Here is a 15987-nt window from a genome sequence, read left to right on the forward strand (position 1 = left end):
TATGCAGCTATCAAGAATGGTGTGCAACAGAGCCATAGTCCCTTGTTCAATGTTACCCAACTGATACATGAGAAATGGTGTTCCTGCTGTTTTCTACCTTTTCTAGGATACACATGTATTTTTCTTCATAAGAAAAGGGTATTTTAAAATTAAATTGAATGCCTTCAACAGCAATCAACGTCTGAGTCTGTAGTTTCTCCCTAATGGTCCTGACTACCCGTGCAAGTATGATGGAAAGCTCAGCTATCTGAGGGTGACTGCTCTGGGGGTTCTTGGAAGAACAGAGCTAATGAAACATGGCCACACATCAGTTTTCTGCATGCTCCACGTACTGCAAATGGTGCCCTGGCCTGGCCTCACAGAAGCTCTATGCTCTCAAGTAACATCTGATGAAACCACAATGACTCCCTGGAGAACCCTCTGATACTCTGTGTGGTAAGGGTGATGATTAAGAGGATGGTCAATAAAACAGAATGGTAGGGGCGCCTGGGTGGCTCAGTCCTTAAGCGTCTGCCTTCGGCTCAGGTCATGATCCCAGGGTCCTGGGATTGAGCCCCGCATCGGGCTCCCTGCTCTGCGGGAAGCCTGCTTCTCCCTCTCCCACTCCCCCTGCTTGTGTTCCCTCTCTCGCTGTGTCTCTCTCTGTCAAATAAATAAATAAAATCTTTAAAAAAAAAATAAATAAAACGGAATGGTAAACAAGTGACAAATACCACATCCTCGTCACCTGAACTGATGGGCTCCCATACAAATGAGGAGAAATGAGATGACAAGAAAGGCAGTGAACAGTTGCTCTGCTGGTGAACAGTCTCGACTTTTGGATAGCCAAGTATTTATGGGGTTGGACCGTCTCTTCTCTGCTGTTATGCTGCTACTCCCATTACTCCTCCTATGCTATTCTACCTGACGTGCATTTACAGTTGTCTCCTTCCTGTCACATGTCCCTTCTTAGGCTACTCACTATGCCCCTGCAGATTTAAGCGTTCCAAAGCCTTTACTGGTTTGCTAGCTTCCATTTAAAATCTAGTATTTTGGCTCTGCTAAACATGAAGGAAATAAAGCAAATTAAAAGTGTATATAAAAGGGGCGCCTGGGTGGCTCAGTTGGTTAAGCGACTGCCTTCGGCTCAGGTCATGATCCTGGAGTCCCTGGATCGAGTCCCGCATCGGGCTCCCTGCTTGGCAGGGAGTCTGCTTCTCCCTCTGACCCTGCCCCCTCTCTTGTGCTCTCTCTCATTCTCTCTCTCTCAAATAAATAAATAAAAAAAAATCTTTAAAAATAAAAAAATAAAAGGGGCGCCTGGGTGGCTCAGTCGTTAAGCGTCTGCCTTCGGCTCAGGTCATGATCCCAGGGGCCTGGGATTGAGCCCCGCTTCAGGCTCACTGCTCAGCGGGAAGCCTGCTTCTCTCTCTCCCTCTGCCTCTGCCATTCCCTCCACCTGTGCTCTCTGGCTCTATCTGACAAATAAATAACTAAAATCTTAAAAAAAAAAAAAAAAGTGTATATAAGATAAAAAGAAACAGGTTATGAATGAGTATCTGAGAGTCCACCAGCAAAGACTCTCTTTGACCAAACTTTAGTCAGGCTCCTCTGAGCCCCTGACCTTGGCCTCCCACCCTGTCTGTGACCTGCCCAGCCTAGTTTTAGCAAGAATCCTGCTACATCCGTTTAGAGAGCACCCCCGCCCTTATATCTGAACAAGTTCTTCATCCTCGACCTTTGGTATCCCAGTCCTTGGCCAGTCATTAGCAAGAATCCTACTAGGTCAGTTTAGCAAGAATCCCCCCACCCATGAGGTCTCCTCTGAATAATTTTCCAGCACTGACCCCTCACTCTGCTCCTTAGCTACGAATCCCCCATCTGCCCTTACTGTATTTGGAGTGGAGCCCAATCTTTCTCTCCTACTGCAATAGCCTTGAATAAAGTCCTCCTTACTGCTTCAGGAAGTGTCTGAGTAATTTTTTCTTTAACAGTATGAGACCTTTCAAGTGAGCTCTAAGATACTTATTTTTGCTATTCAGTAGCCTTAGGATTTTACCTGTTAAACACAGAGGACAACGGCCGCTAGAACTTCCAGATAGAAAAGGAGTTTTCATCTACCCCATACAGAATAAAAGTTTTAGTCACTGTCCTGACGCACATGGCCTAACGGGGCCTGAGCTCACACAGCACCCAGAGAGCTTTGTGTCTGCAGCTCCAGAGTTCACAAATATCAGGGCGAGGGCCCCTCACAAAGGCCTCGCAGCAGCTAAGACCACTGGAAGGGCTGAAGGTCACTGGAGGGGAGGCAGTGGGATGGGTGGTCCCTCTCTCCCCAAAGGACAAGCAGAGTGAAAGGTCACTCAAAAGCTCTATTTATCTCAGGGCCTTATATGGAAAGGCCTATTAGAAGCATGACAAGTAATACTCTCACCCAAACACACCTGTGTGCACAGAGAAATGAGCGAAGGGACGAGTAAACAGGAAAGGAAAGCAAAGGCAGGGAGAACCAAGAGTTCAGAAAAACAAGTAAAAAGGAGCATTCAAGTCAGAAGCAGGAAAATGGTACCAAAGCAAAATGGCAATTTGACAAAAGGAAAATGACACAGCTGACTGGCAGTGAGGCCCTGGGCAAGCTGCTTCCTCTCCCTGGGCCTCAGTTTGCCCTCTGTAAAACAGGAAGGTCAAACCAGGTGACCTCCAACAGCTCTCCTGTTAGTCCAGGGTTTTATGTGGAAATACTAACCCCGTCAGAGAGAAAAATAATGAATTCCATTCACCAAATGTCCACTGAGCTCTCAGCCAAAACTCTCTGAGCTGCGTTTGAAGGCAGAGAGCTGCCTCCAGGGATCAAAGGACCTTGATGATCTCCCTTTAGGAGGACAGCCCTCATAGGGATGACTATCAAGTAAGAAAGAAGTGGAGCAAAAGGAAAACAGGAAGGGTCAAGCCTTGAAAAGTTTCACTGAAATCAAAGCAGCCAAGCGAGGTGTATGATACCTGGTACCCAACTCATCAAGCACAGTGCTACTCAGCCCAGAAGATGCTCTCAGACAGATGTGTGGGAAGCACAGTGCCTAGAACCTGGCGGGGACTGAACAGATCAGAGCTGTTCTCTCTGTTGTTGTCATTACTGCACGTTCTGCTATCACAGACGGAGCATCTACCAGGTGCCAGACATGGTGCCAACCATTTTTGTTTATCAATATGGGGCTCCTGGGTGACTCAGTCGGTTGAGCGTCTGACTCCTGATTTCGGCTCATGTCATGGTCTCAGGGTCATGAGATCCAGCCCTGAGTTGGGCTCTGCACTCAGCGCAGAGTCTGCTTGAGAGTCTCTCCTTCTACCTCTGTCCTTTCCCCTGCTCGCGCATGCGCTCTCTCTAAAATAAAAAAAAATGTTCAAAAAAAAAAAAAGAATCATGTGGGTGGATTAATAAGCTAACTCATGCAGTTGGCAAACTCTAACCCACAGGCCAAATTGGCCTGCTGCCTGTTTTTGTAAATAAAATTTTATTGGAACACACACACATTCCCCCCACTGATGCTCAACATGAGAATCACATGGGGAAGTTCCTAAAAACAAAGGCACCCAGCTGCCACATCCAGAGACTGAGGCAAAAGAAACCACTAACAAAGAGCAGTGAGTCCTAGCTGGCTGTGCGTCAGAATCTAAAGGAGCTTTTGAAAGTTCAGATTCAGCCCTTGGCTATATAATGCTGAATTAGAATCTCAACATGAAGTTTAAGAATATGTATTTTTTTTTTTTAATTTTTTTTTATTCTTATGTTAATCCCCATACATTACATCATTAGTTCTAGATGAAGTGTTCCATGATTCATTGTTCGTGCACAACACCCAGTGCTCCATGCAGAACGTGCCCTCCTCAATACCCACCACCAGGCCAACCCATCCTCCCATCCCCCTCCCCTCTAGAACCCTCAGTTTGTTTTTCAGAGTCCATCTTCTCTCATGGTTCGTAAGAATATGTATTTTTAATAAAGCACCTCAAGTGATCTTGAGGCAGCCAGACTAGTGTGTGGGAACCACTGATCTAGAGCAAGGTCTAGTAATCATGCTAGACCCGAATAACAGGTCTAACAGCTCGACCAAACAACATATTTGGGTGTCCCTGCCAGGCCTAAGGATTAAAAAAAAAAGTAAATGAGAGCGAGAAAATAAAAGTAGAAGAAGGAGAAATAGTAAAAAATATGGTTAATGGAGTGAAGTGACTCCAGTATTATTCAGTGATGGCAGCGTCCCAGGCTGCTGACCTCAGGCTGGAGGAGCCAGCCACAACAAATGAGGGATGCTGGAAAGTAGCAGCGAGAAAGGACCGGGGTAATGTTGGGACGGGGCTATGCAGGGCAAGGCACTGCTCATCGGAGGATAAGGGGTCGGAGCTATTTCTTCCCGGGACACTATGACTAAGAGAACACAGAGAATAATAATAGCATAAGACCTAAGTAAGGAATCCTCAGCATTACTGGCCTATGAGAAAGTGAGTAAACTCCACAGGTTATAAAGTGCATTCCACTCAACTTCTTCAAGTGTTCAGGAAAAATCCAAATACAAAATATAAACTATTTCTTAAACCTGTGAGATAACAGCAGATGGCTGGGTCAAAATCTCCAGCTAAGGAGCAGTAGCCCAAACCAGAAGGACTCCACTCCAGATAAACGGTGTCACTGGGGCAGCAATGGGAGGAGTGCGCATCAGCATCAGCCTAGCCCAGCCCAAGACCCACTAGGGTCTTCCTTACAGCTACTCACAGGAACAGGTCGAAATGCCTCATTCTGAACGGACTGAAGCCAGACAGCAGTACTCTAAAATGCTCTGGCAGATGCAGATGGAGGAATAAGCTAGACAATCTTAAATTTCACTAAAGTGTTTGTTATATGGCATAAAAGGAATTTTCTGTTGATTGGGTCAAGAGAATAAATTTCATTTGCTAATAAACAATGTAATCCTCACTTTAAACAAATTACTAAGATCAGTGATAGTTTTTGAGTCAACTCATTGCAGAGAGTACTTTAAAACAGAAGGCTAGGGATGCCTGGGTGGCTCAGTTGGTTAAGTGTCTGCCTTCAGCTCAGGTCATGATCCCAGAGTCCTGGGATCGAGTCCCGCATCGGGGTCCCTGCTCAGCGGGGAGCCTGCTTCTCCCTCTGCCTTTCACTCCCCCTGCTTGTACTCTCACGCTCTCTCTCTCTGGCAAATAAATAAATAAAATCTTTATTTAAAAAAATAAAACAGAAGTCTGGATGGTGGATATAGTAAAATCTGTTAGAAGCTTTCTAGTTCTGTTCCCAATGATGGCAAAAGTTTTTGCTGAAAAGCAGACTAGTAAGTATGTACACAGGAGCACTCCTTAGCTCTACATATCCTGATGGGCTTTTCTCTCCCTAGTTACTTTACCTTCTCTTGTTCAGCATGCAATACTCTTGCCTGTGTGTTTTCTGTGGCTGTTTGAAGTGAGTTATTCCTCTTCTCCATCATCAGGTTACTCTGCTCAACGTACCTGTGAAACAGGGGAAAAGACATTTATCAAGCACCGAATGTACACCAGACCCAACCAGCAGCGCACATTCAGTCCTCACAACATTGCTCTATACCTTCGAAAAAATAGTCTGAAAGCATTTTGTTTTCCTTAGATCTGCAGTAATCAAGTTTGGAGGTAGGAACCTGGGCCAGAAGTGAATTGCTTTACATAATGAAGAGAAAAGGAACTGGAAGCATGTGTCGTGAGGGGGAATGAAGGATGAAAGAGGAGAGGGGTGAAGAAAAGAAAGCACTTCTCCCCCCAGCTCCCCCTCCAACCCCCCCACCGTGTGGGAGACAAGAGACACTAGAAAAGAGAACCATGGAAGAATGATTTTCTAAGGGAAATGCTATTTGCTATGACACGTTACCCTGACCACACAATCCCCCCTCATCCCCTGCCAAAATCTTTAGAAGGATCTAGAAAAATTACACAATGTTTGGGCTTTACATGGAAATCGCTGAAGTTCTGGTTGATGAAATAGCCCACATAGTAGAGAGAAGAGTTGATAGTATTTTCTAGAAGTGTTCTAAGTATTAACGCCACTTTTGCAGATGAAGAAACAAGGGCAGGAGGAGTAAATACCCAAAGCCACACAACAAAAGAGGAGCAGAGTTGGGATTCAAACACAGGTCTGCCTGACATCACAGCCTACTGCGCTCTTTCTATCGGAATGCATCTCAGAAAACAAACAATAATTCACATGACAGGCAGGAAACAGAAATAGCAGCAGTACACATAAACTACCCTAAACAAACATGTTTATCTAACTTGGGCATTTACAAATGAAACCCTTTGTCCATCCTAGCCAGTGCCCCGTACCTGTCATTACCTCTGATTTCGTTCAATTAGTTCACTAATCTTGTCATTCTGTTCTTCTATCCGACTGCTCTTTTCAAGGATCTCTTGCTTCAATCTTTCGTTTTCCTAAATTCAAAATATACAATGTATAACTTAAGTTTTTAGAAGAAAAGTGCCAGATATAAGGGAATCAACTTGAACTGACAGGTGATACTGTTACAAATTTTGAGATAAAAAACTAGAATTTATGTCCACATCGATATAATAGTTAAAACATCAAATCATATCTGATGGATACCAGTCACTATGCCCAATAGATTAAACATAGAAATGCCCATTAAATGAGGCAAAATTCTAAAATATGGTCCAAAAGAAATGTTTCCTTGTGACTCTATACTGATAAGTCACTTGGACCAAATTAGGCCATAACAGATCTTCCAGAATTTCCCAACTCAGTGTAGCACTGATCACATGCTATCTGTGCAGCAGACGTTTTAGAGAGTAGCACATCCTGGAAGAGAAGGAGGCAAGACCTCCAGGCTGTGTTCTCTTCTCGATGCCCCTCACCTGAATAATACGTTGGATGTTGCTCATAATCATGCTCGTCTCCATCGTAAGCGCCATGCTGGGAGGCAGCAGGGAATTGCCAGCACTGTGCTTCTGTAATTCTTCAACCTACAAACGTGGGGACAGAAAGACTTTGAGAGAAATTTTTAAATGGAGAAATATAATTTACCCAAGATCTGACCACTTTTTGGAAGGGCCTAACAAGTTTCTGAGACAATCTCTAAGGTAAGCTAGAATTTTCTTCTGCCAACTGGATTCCAAACTAAAAACTAACCTTCCAGGGAAATAACTACTAACTACTAGGAATACAGGAAACCAAGGAAGAGTTTACCTATAGCCCTGGTTGCTCCCTGCTTGTACCCCCTGTTCACTCCCCCACTTTCAACACAGCCCCAACCCTGACTCACTCACCTTCGTCATTAGATGATCCATTTTATCAGCCACTTTACTGACAGCCATTCGAATTTCAGTGTTATGTTGCCGGGCTTCAGTCATGAGAAATGAAGCCATGTCACCAGATCCTAAACAGACATAAGCCAAAAAGAACTTTACGAAACTAGAGCAGAGGAACATCCCAAAATAGTAGGAAATGCTGTAGGTGATTCACACTGTCTGGAGAAGACATAGAGGACACAGAGGCAAAAGGGTGCCAAAGCTAACAGTAAGTAAGCTCTGCTCCTGCAAAATGCATCAAGGGGTACGGTCTGGTCCAGAGCACAAGGATGCCCACTTTGGTCTGCCATAGCACTAACAGCTCAGATTGCTTCTCCACTCATCCAACTGCATGCCAGGTATTGTACCAGGCACCAGGGATTCAGCAACAAATGAAACCTGGTTCCTACCCTTGGCGAGCTCACAGTCTGGTGGGGAGACTCACATGTAAACAGATCATTACGACAGAGTGCTTAAGTGCAAAAAATGGACCATGTACAAAGTACAAAAGGAGCACAAAGAAAAGCAAGATTAACTCTTTGGTGACACATATACACAGTTATGTCTGTGGGAGGAGAGGAAGAAGCGATGGTAACAATCGGGGAAGGCTTCACAGAGATGATAGATTTGGTGGTCTCCCAGATGGACAAGTGGCAGGGTTTCCAGACAAAGGGAGCATCCAGGAAACCCTTACCAACCCGGGACCATAAATTATGCTGTAGGACATACTGGCTCCTTCCTACCACTGTCCTAATACCAAAGATAAGCTGCAGAATAAGAAGGTAGAATAGCATGCCAGCTACTTACATTTTATTTTGTTTTGTTTTTTAATATAAAATTATAATTTTTGTTTTTTATATCAATGTGCTTTTTATGCACACTTGTACATGCATGAAAGATATCTGAAAAGTTACCCAAGTAACTGTTAACAACAGTTTCCTAAGGGTGGGGGGTGTTAATGATGGAGAACAGTAACTTTTCATTTTATACTCTTTTGTGTGGACTTTTTTATAAAAGCATATGATTTCCATAATTTAAAAATGTTAACAAGGTAGCTTTCATTTGAGATACTGAACACCCACAGTTACCATGCGTTCTCCCAATTCCCCCAACATTTCACTCTCTTATTGTTTTCTAGAAACTCTACAGAGCAACACTGACAGAGCAATGGAAAAGGGCTGACAGGAGAAAATGCAAGAAACAAAACAGAAAGTGGGCATGAGGTGGTTTTTGGGGAAGATGTAAACGTTCTAAAATTGGATTGCGGTGAAGGTTGCACAACTCTGTAAACTTACTGAAAAAATCCTTAAATTACACACTTAAAGTGAGTGAATTGTAGGATACATAAATTTCACCTCAACAAAGCTGTTTAGAAAAAAAAAAGCAGAGATCTGTTGGAGTGAAAATGGAAAGGGGGGTGGGAGGAAGGAGAGCAAAGCAAGAGTGGAAGACGAGACACTGAGGGCCCACGGCCTACCTTGAAAATGGGGAGACTGAGAGAGTGGAGCGGGGTAGAGGGGCCGGGCAGGCTGCAGCTGGGAGGTGACGGCTGATGTGTGGGGATAAGCGTAGGCTTGCATACCTGCATAGGGCTGAGAAAATGCCAAGTTATATTCACAGCTCTCTTTCCTGCTTAATCTGTCTTTGATGGAATAAAGAGATTAAGCTGGAAGGAGACGCAAATTTATTAAAGCTGGAGACAGGTGAGATCTGATTTGGTACTGGGTAGGCACCACAGCAGAATTCTGTATCATCCAGAGACACAGGCGCCCAATCACTGAAGTCCCTCCCAGAAAGTCAGGGAAGGCTGTCTCAGACTGCTCCCCAGTCCTCTGCCACTGTGATTTAATTAAGTAGGAATTCAGTTCCCAGCTGTTAGGCCTACTGATGGTCTAAGAAATTGTAAATCTAAAGAGACTCGGCTGAGGGTGCCTGGGTGGCTCAGTTGGTTAAGTGTCTGCCTTTGGATCAGGTCATGATCCCAGGGTCCTGGGACAGAGTCCTGATTCAGGCTCTCTGCTCAGTGGGAAGTCTGCTTCTCCCTCTGCCCCTGCCCCCCCACCGCCCACAAGCGTGCGCACGAGCGCACGCTCTCTCTCTCTCTCTCTCGTGCATGCATGCGCGCAAAAATAAAAACATAAAATCTTTAAAAATAAATAAATAAAGACACTCGGCTGAGTTTCCATTGGGATCAAAGGACAGGTGTTCATTGAGATTCCAAAGTAAATCCACGAGTCTCCAAAGGATACCTCTCCCCTGCAAGATTCTGATGCTTTTGTGATCAAGAGCTCTCATTCTCCCCTGAACCTTGGTCACCTCAACTATAAGATGAAAAGAGTAACACCACTCAGGGTTGTTGTGTGGACCAGATGAAGTGATATATAGGTAAAGTTCCTCACAGCTGGTAAATTAAGTGCACAGCAGATAGTAAATGCTCAATAAACAGCAGCTTTATTTTAAATGATGATGGTTGTTCTTCCTTGAGTTAAGGAAATCCAGTTCATTTCCAGGGACAGATAAACTACCCATCCATTATTATTTTTTTTTTTTTAAAGATTTTATTTATTTATTTGAGAGAGAGAGAATGAGAGACAGAGAGCACGAGAGGGAAGAGGGCAGAGGGGGAAGCAGACCCCCCGCTGAGCAGGGAGCCCGATGCGGGACTCGATCCCGGGACTCCAAGATCATGACCTGAGCCGAAGGCAGTCGCTTAACCAACTGAGCCACCCAGGCGCCCCATACCCATCCATTATTAAAAAAAAAAAAAAAACAAACTTAGTCTATAGGATCGAATTGTCCACTAGGGAGTAAGGAGAGGGCAAGGTGGGACTTTTTAAAATTCGAATACACCCTGTCCCAGTGGGGCATAGCCCGCTCACCATCACTGCCACCCTTCCATTAAGAATCACCAAGGAAGTGAAGCCCTCCTATCGCTGGGAGCGTGTTCATGCACCCAGTGTGTCAGACAGAAGAAAGAGCCCAGTACCCCGGCAAACAGCAGAGGCAGGCTGCTGCCACTACCTTCTGTGAAAACAGAAAAAACCTACTTTCCGACACCCCTTTTGGAGGATAACCAGAGGAAGAGTTGGCTGTATGTTCCATATACCCTCAAGCTACAAGCATTCTGCTCCACACAGAGCAGAACCTTAGCCTATCGAGCTAGTGGACAAGAACAGAGGACTTGCATCCCCCTCCAGGCGACCTGTGTGCAAAGGAAAGGAAACAAACACTGACTGGGCCTTTACCATGTGCCAGGCCTTGTACCCGGCGCTCTGCCTGTTCTTACCTTTCGGCTTTACAACAACCTGTAAGGGAGGTAATCCTGGGTCTGATTTAGAGATGAGATGGTGGTGGTGGTTCAGGAAGGGGGAAAACGACGAATTCTGATGTGGGGAACTGCTACTGCACAAAGTGTGCAGGAGGGAGGAGAGAGACTGACGAGCACCTAATAAATTACCGCCTATGACTGATATGGTTTAAAAACGTCATTACCTGAAAGGACTGGGCATTTCCAGACACAGCGGAGTGCGAGTCGAGGGAGGCAACTTGCATTAAGGCAGGAGAGGGTGCTTGGAGGCCAGAAACAGATGGCTGAGGTGCTACGATAAAGCAAGAAGTTTTCACTGTCATCCACTCTGGTTTCTTGGTAAAAGTCTGGACTAGAACCTTACATACTGCAACATGCTTCAGACTTGACCACCTCTCCTCACCTGCTCTCCCGAAACCAACTCTACTGGAGTCTCAGGAACAGACTAGTAGAAGGAACCTGGGGTTCTCGGGCACATGGGACTCAGACCTACAGTGCCATGAGCTGATGGGAAGTGCACAATTACACACAGGGAAGTGTCTCATTAGCTGAGAGCACGCTTCCAAACCTGGCAATGCCACATGGCAGGAGACAAAGCACGCAGACCAAATCCATCTCCAGGGTGGAAAATGCCCTACCCAGGGACAAACTGCCAAGTTTTACACTCTAGTCCAGTCTCAGTACTAATACACCGCAGCCCAACAACCTTTAAGGAACCGGGATGATAACTCTGGTAATCTGCAGAGCCGGAGAGGCCCCTTACCTTGTGCGGCCATCTGCGGGAGCGCTGGATGCGCTGGCTGAAGAGCGGGCTGCAGGGACGGAGCTGCCGCGGGCTGTGCAGCTCCGCGCAGGGCACTCGCATCCTGAAACAGGAACGGGCATTTTGGTGACTATGTATGTGGGTCCTTAACTGGAGACCGAGGCTGACTGTCCACCCTAAACCTGCTTACAGCCAGTGTTTTTAGGCAAAGAAGAGGAAGGAAAGGCAAGAGTTTAGGGTGTGGGCTGTGGGGAGATCCCTTCTCCCTGTAAATCATATCCAATAATTAAGTATATGTAATTTCCCCGAACGTTCTAAGTTGTTGTTTTATTGACTGAAGCAGCTAAAGTGACTGCTCTCCAGAATGGATCATTTTCCAAACCAGCAGCTACCTTAAACCTGACCTAGTCTGTTCCCACAGAACGGGGGTCTCTTGCAAGGAGACCCAAGCAATAGTGCAGCCTCTTCTCTTCTGCCAAATCATCTCCACAGACCTCAAGGTACTCACTGAAAATCAGACAGAGCAAGATTCACTGCACCTCATTACCATGTTTTTTGGATAATGCGGGTTTTTTTGTTTTTTATTTTTAAAGATTTTTTTTTAATTTTATTTATTTGAGAGAGAGAATGAGAGAGAGCACATGAGAGGGGGAAGGGTCAGAGGGAGAAGCAGACTCCCTGCTGAGCAGGGAGCCCGATGCAGGACTCGATCCAGGGACTCCAGGATCATGACCTGAGCCGAAGGCAGTCGCTTAACCAACTGAGTCACCCAGGCGCCCTGGATAATGCGGTTTTAGAGTGTTTCTTCCCCATTCTTTCTTTTCATAAAAGTCAAAGCAATGTTGGTCCCTACTATAATTCTAAACAAAGTTACTAAACATCTTCCCAATTCATACAAGGAAAAGAAAAACTTGGGGCACAATATACAGTTTACTTGCTATCCTACAGTTCAAAGGCGGAAATCTCTTTGACATTCTTTTACTTTAGAACTTCCCCTTGCCCCCTGATGTTCTCCAAAACGCATTATGCACTTCTGGAAAAGCATGCCAGTTTTATATCGCTGCAGCTCTAAATCCACCTAAATGTCTAACAACAGAATGAAAGAAATTATGATAAATCGATCTAACAGAACATTGAGTTGCCTTTAAAGGAAATAATGCTTTGCTTTATTTACTTATGTTAATTATATTATTTATGTTATTCATATTGGTATTAACATAAATATTCATGATACTAAGTTAAAAAATCAGGTTACAAAGCAATAATATATAAAGAAGAATGCACTTTTTGCTAAATATATTTTTTCTTTCTTTGCAATTTAAATCATTCTACAATGAATAAGTAGCACTTAAAAATTTTAATAACAGTATTACCTTATTAAAATTTAATTTCCAGAACCAGCTAAAAATCAATCCTATAACAAGAGGCCCCAGAAATCCTACCCTCTTTTAAAATATTAACTCTACTTACAGCTTTTCCAGGAAGAAATAAAACAAAATTATGAAAAATAAAGCCTATGCTAGAAAATTTTTTCAAGAGCATCACCTTTGCTTTGCTTTACATCAAAGTCAAAGAATCCCAAAAATCAATCTCTGTTAAAAGTGTTTCAATTCAACTGAGAGGATGACTTTACTCAATAAGGAACTAAGCAATGGGAAAAGAACTAAGTTAGAACTGAGCTACTTCGTATCATACACCAAATTCCATATGGATTAAAATTTTAGATCTAAACATGAAATAATATTTTTAGAAAACACGTGATGTTTATAATACCTGAAAGTGAGAAGGCTTTCTAAGCATAATGTCAAAAGCAAAAAACAAAGGGAAAAAACTGATAGATTTCACTGCAATAAAATTCTTGAACTTCAAAAACACTCACACCATATACAAAGCCGAGAGACACAACAGTGCAATCTTTAGTAACAGGTAACATCAGTGGGAAGACCAATGTTTCCCAAGAGAATCTAAACATTCAATCAACCAAAGTGAATTGAGCATCTTTTATGGGTTGGGCACCATGCTGCCTCAAGTGTGATTTTTACTGACAGTAGAGAACCTAGTAGAAGGCTATATGGACTACTTAAAACTTCCCCGTTCTTGTGCAGATGTGCGGGATTGCTTCCATTTCTCAGGGGAAGTGCTAATCACAGTGGAAACACATGTACCAATACCAACCTATACCATTTTGAATATAAGCTTTCTACATGATGATTCTGGGTTACAGGCAGAAAAAGTAGTAATCTTAACCAAAAGAACACAAGGCAGAAACGTCTGCACTATTCATTCTAACACAGCCCAGGGGTCATACCTCGATTTCTGAATCATTGGAATCCAGCTGTGGTGGAAGGATGGGCAGCATGGGCTGGCCCATTTTAGCCATCCGAGAGATCAACTTGGCTTTGACTGTATCAGGATTCTAAAAAGAGGAAAGTCACAAAAATCACTATAATCAAGGCTCACTACTTTAGCTCTATGTCTTTGGCTCTTACATCAAACCCTTCAACAAGTCCCCCTGCTATATCGATTTGAAGTCTTTTCTTCTACAAAATGAGAATTAAAGATTTCTTGCCAAGAAATTGTGACATGGGTCACAATTAATAATAGCAGTAAAAATAATTCCCTACATGTTGGAATGGACAAAGCGGTTCCACATGTATTATTTCATTTCAATCAAGTCTCCCCACCAGGCATAATTCTTCTCATTTTCCAGATGAAAAACTAAGTACAGATCAAGGGAAGGAGGCATCTTAGATGACAGTACCCTCTGAAAACCCTGGGAGCAATTCAGCAGATAATATTCAGAAGCAATTTGGGGAAAGAAGGAAACAGGAGCTCTTTGTTCCAAATTCACGTTCATTTAACTCTGACTTGGCACTGACTACATAATAGCCCCTGTGCTAGAAGCCTCTGTATCCATTAACTGGTCCAAAGTGCAGCCTTCAGAGTGGAGAGTATATACCCCTGAGGGTGTACATGATAATCTACTGGGTATAAAAAGAGATGATCATGAGGCACCTGGGTGGCTCAGTCAGTTATGCGACTGACTCTTGATTTCCGCTCAGGTCGTGATCTCATGGGTTGTGAGATGGAGCCCCATGTTGGGCTCCGTGCTTAGTGGGGAGTCTGCTTGAAGATTCTCTCTCTCTGCCTCTCCCCACACCCTCACAGGCGCATGTGCACATGCACACATACCCTCTCTTTTTTTTTTTTTTAAAGATTTTATTTATTTATTTGAGAGAGAGAATGAGAGACAGAGAGCACGAGAGGGAAGAGGGCAGAGGGAGAAGCAGACGCCCTGCTGAGCAGGGAGCCCGATGTGGGACTTGATCCCGGGACTCCAGGATCATGACCTGAGCCGAAGGCAGTCGCTTAACCAACTGAGCCACCCAGGCGCCCCATACCCTCTCTCTTAAATAAATAAATAAATAAATCTTTAAAAAAAGAGAGAGGATCATAACCTCTATTTTTGAATTATCTCTAAGCTGTGGTAAACGTAAGACATTAAGCTTGTTTACAGGGAGGGACAGTATGTATATAATTTATAAATATATATAGATACTGGGAGTGTGTGCTCAATTTCTCTTGACTGATTGGAAACACATAATCAAAGAAAGTTGGGTTCAGGGGCGCCTGGGTGGCTCAGTCATTGGGCGTCTGCCTTCGGCTCAGGGCATGATCCCAGGGTCCTGGGATCGAGCCCCACATTGGGCTCCCTGCTCAGTGGGAAGCCTGTTTCGCTTCTCCCTTTCCCACTCCCCCTGCCTGTGTTCCCTCTCTCACTGTCTCTCTCTGTGTCAAATAAATAAAATCTTAAAAAAGAAAAAAAAAAGAAAGAAAGCTGGGTTCATCAAAAGAGGACTAGTTACATAAACCATACCCCACAATGGCATACTGCAATCTACAGAAAAAAAAGAAAGAAAGAGGAAGCTTCCTGTACACTAACATGGAAAGATACTATTACATATATTGCAGTATGTAGAAATGGTAGGTAATATATATACTATGCTATATTTTGTGAAGGGAGGGAGAAGTAAAATATACATTCCTATCTGCTTCCATCTGCATACAGAAACACTGAAAGAATACATATGGAACTAATAAAAGCAGTTACCTAAAAGGAGAGTGAGATGGGATGGGGTACCCAGGGGTCAGGGTGGGAGCAAGTCTTTTCAAGGTACACTCTGTTATACTGTTTTAATAACTGAACTTTATGAATGCAATTACCTATTAAAAAAAAAAACTTAAATGTAAATAGAAAAAAAAAAGATGGTGAGTTTTGCTTCAGTTAAAAAAAAAACTGTAACAAGACAAAAGAAAATTTTAAAGAAGGCTGGAGACCACTAGTCTATTGGAAGTTACTCAAGCTTAGAAATAGGTGACAAAAGTAGCTCTGTCTAGAAAGTACCATAGAACCAATACTAAATAAATTTTGTGACTGTTCAAAGATCTGAGATTATAGTTTTTTAAATTTTCTTAATTCTTTGGCTTAACCTTCTGGGTTTCAGAGATCACTTTTTATACATACCAGATCAATTATTTGCTTAGTAATTCCTGCTTTGGGCTGAATATAAACAAGTAAACTAGGGCTGGAGAGAAA

The 15987-nt window shown here is 43.5% G+C and overlaps 1 protein-coding gene across 1 annotated transcript in view; it reads right to left on the reverse strand.

Moving 5' to 3' along the window:
- FKBP15 (FKBP prolyl isomerase family member 15) overlaps nt 1–15987 on the reverse strand; it is a 60278-nt gene that overhangs the window by 13397 nt on the left and 30894 nt on the right. Inside the window, exons 12-19 of the mRNA XM_006735110.3 lie at nt 13699–13806; nt 11391–11493; nt 10813–10919; nt 8798–8912; nt 7300–7409; nt 6889–6996; nt 6353–6447; nt 5397–5499 (exon numbers count right to left, since the gene is read on the reverse strand). Coding sequence (XP_006735173.1) covers nt 5397–5499; nt 6353–6447; nt 6889–6996; nt 7300–7409; nt 8798–8912; nt 10813–10919; nt 11391–11493; nt 13699–13806 — 849 coding nt within the window. The remainder of the gene's footprint in view (nt 1–5396; nt 5500–6352; nt 6448–6888; nt 6997–7299; nt 7410–8797; nt 8913–10812; nt 10920–11390; nt 11494–13698; nt 13807–15987) is intronic.

Source organism: Leptonychotes weddellii, chromosome 14, assembly GCF_054177405.1.
Source record: "Leptonychotes weddellii isolate Sample4059 chromosome 14, ASM5417740v2, whole genome shotgun sequence".
NCBI classification, from domain to species: Eukaryota; Metazoa; Chordata; class Mammalia; order Carnivora; family Phocidae; genus Leptonychotes; species Leptonychotes weddellii.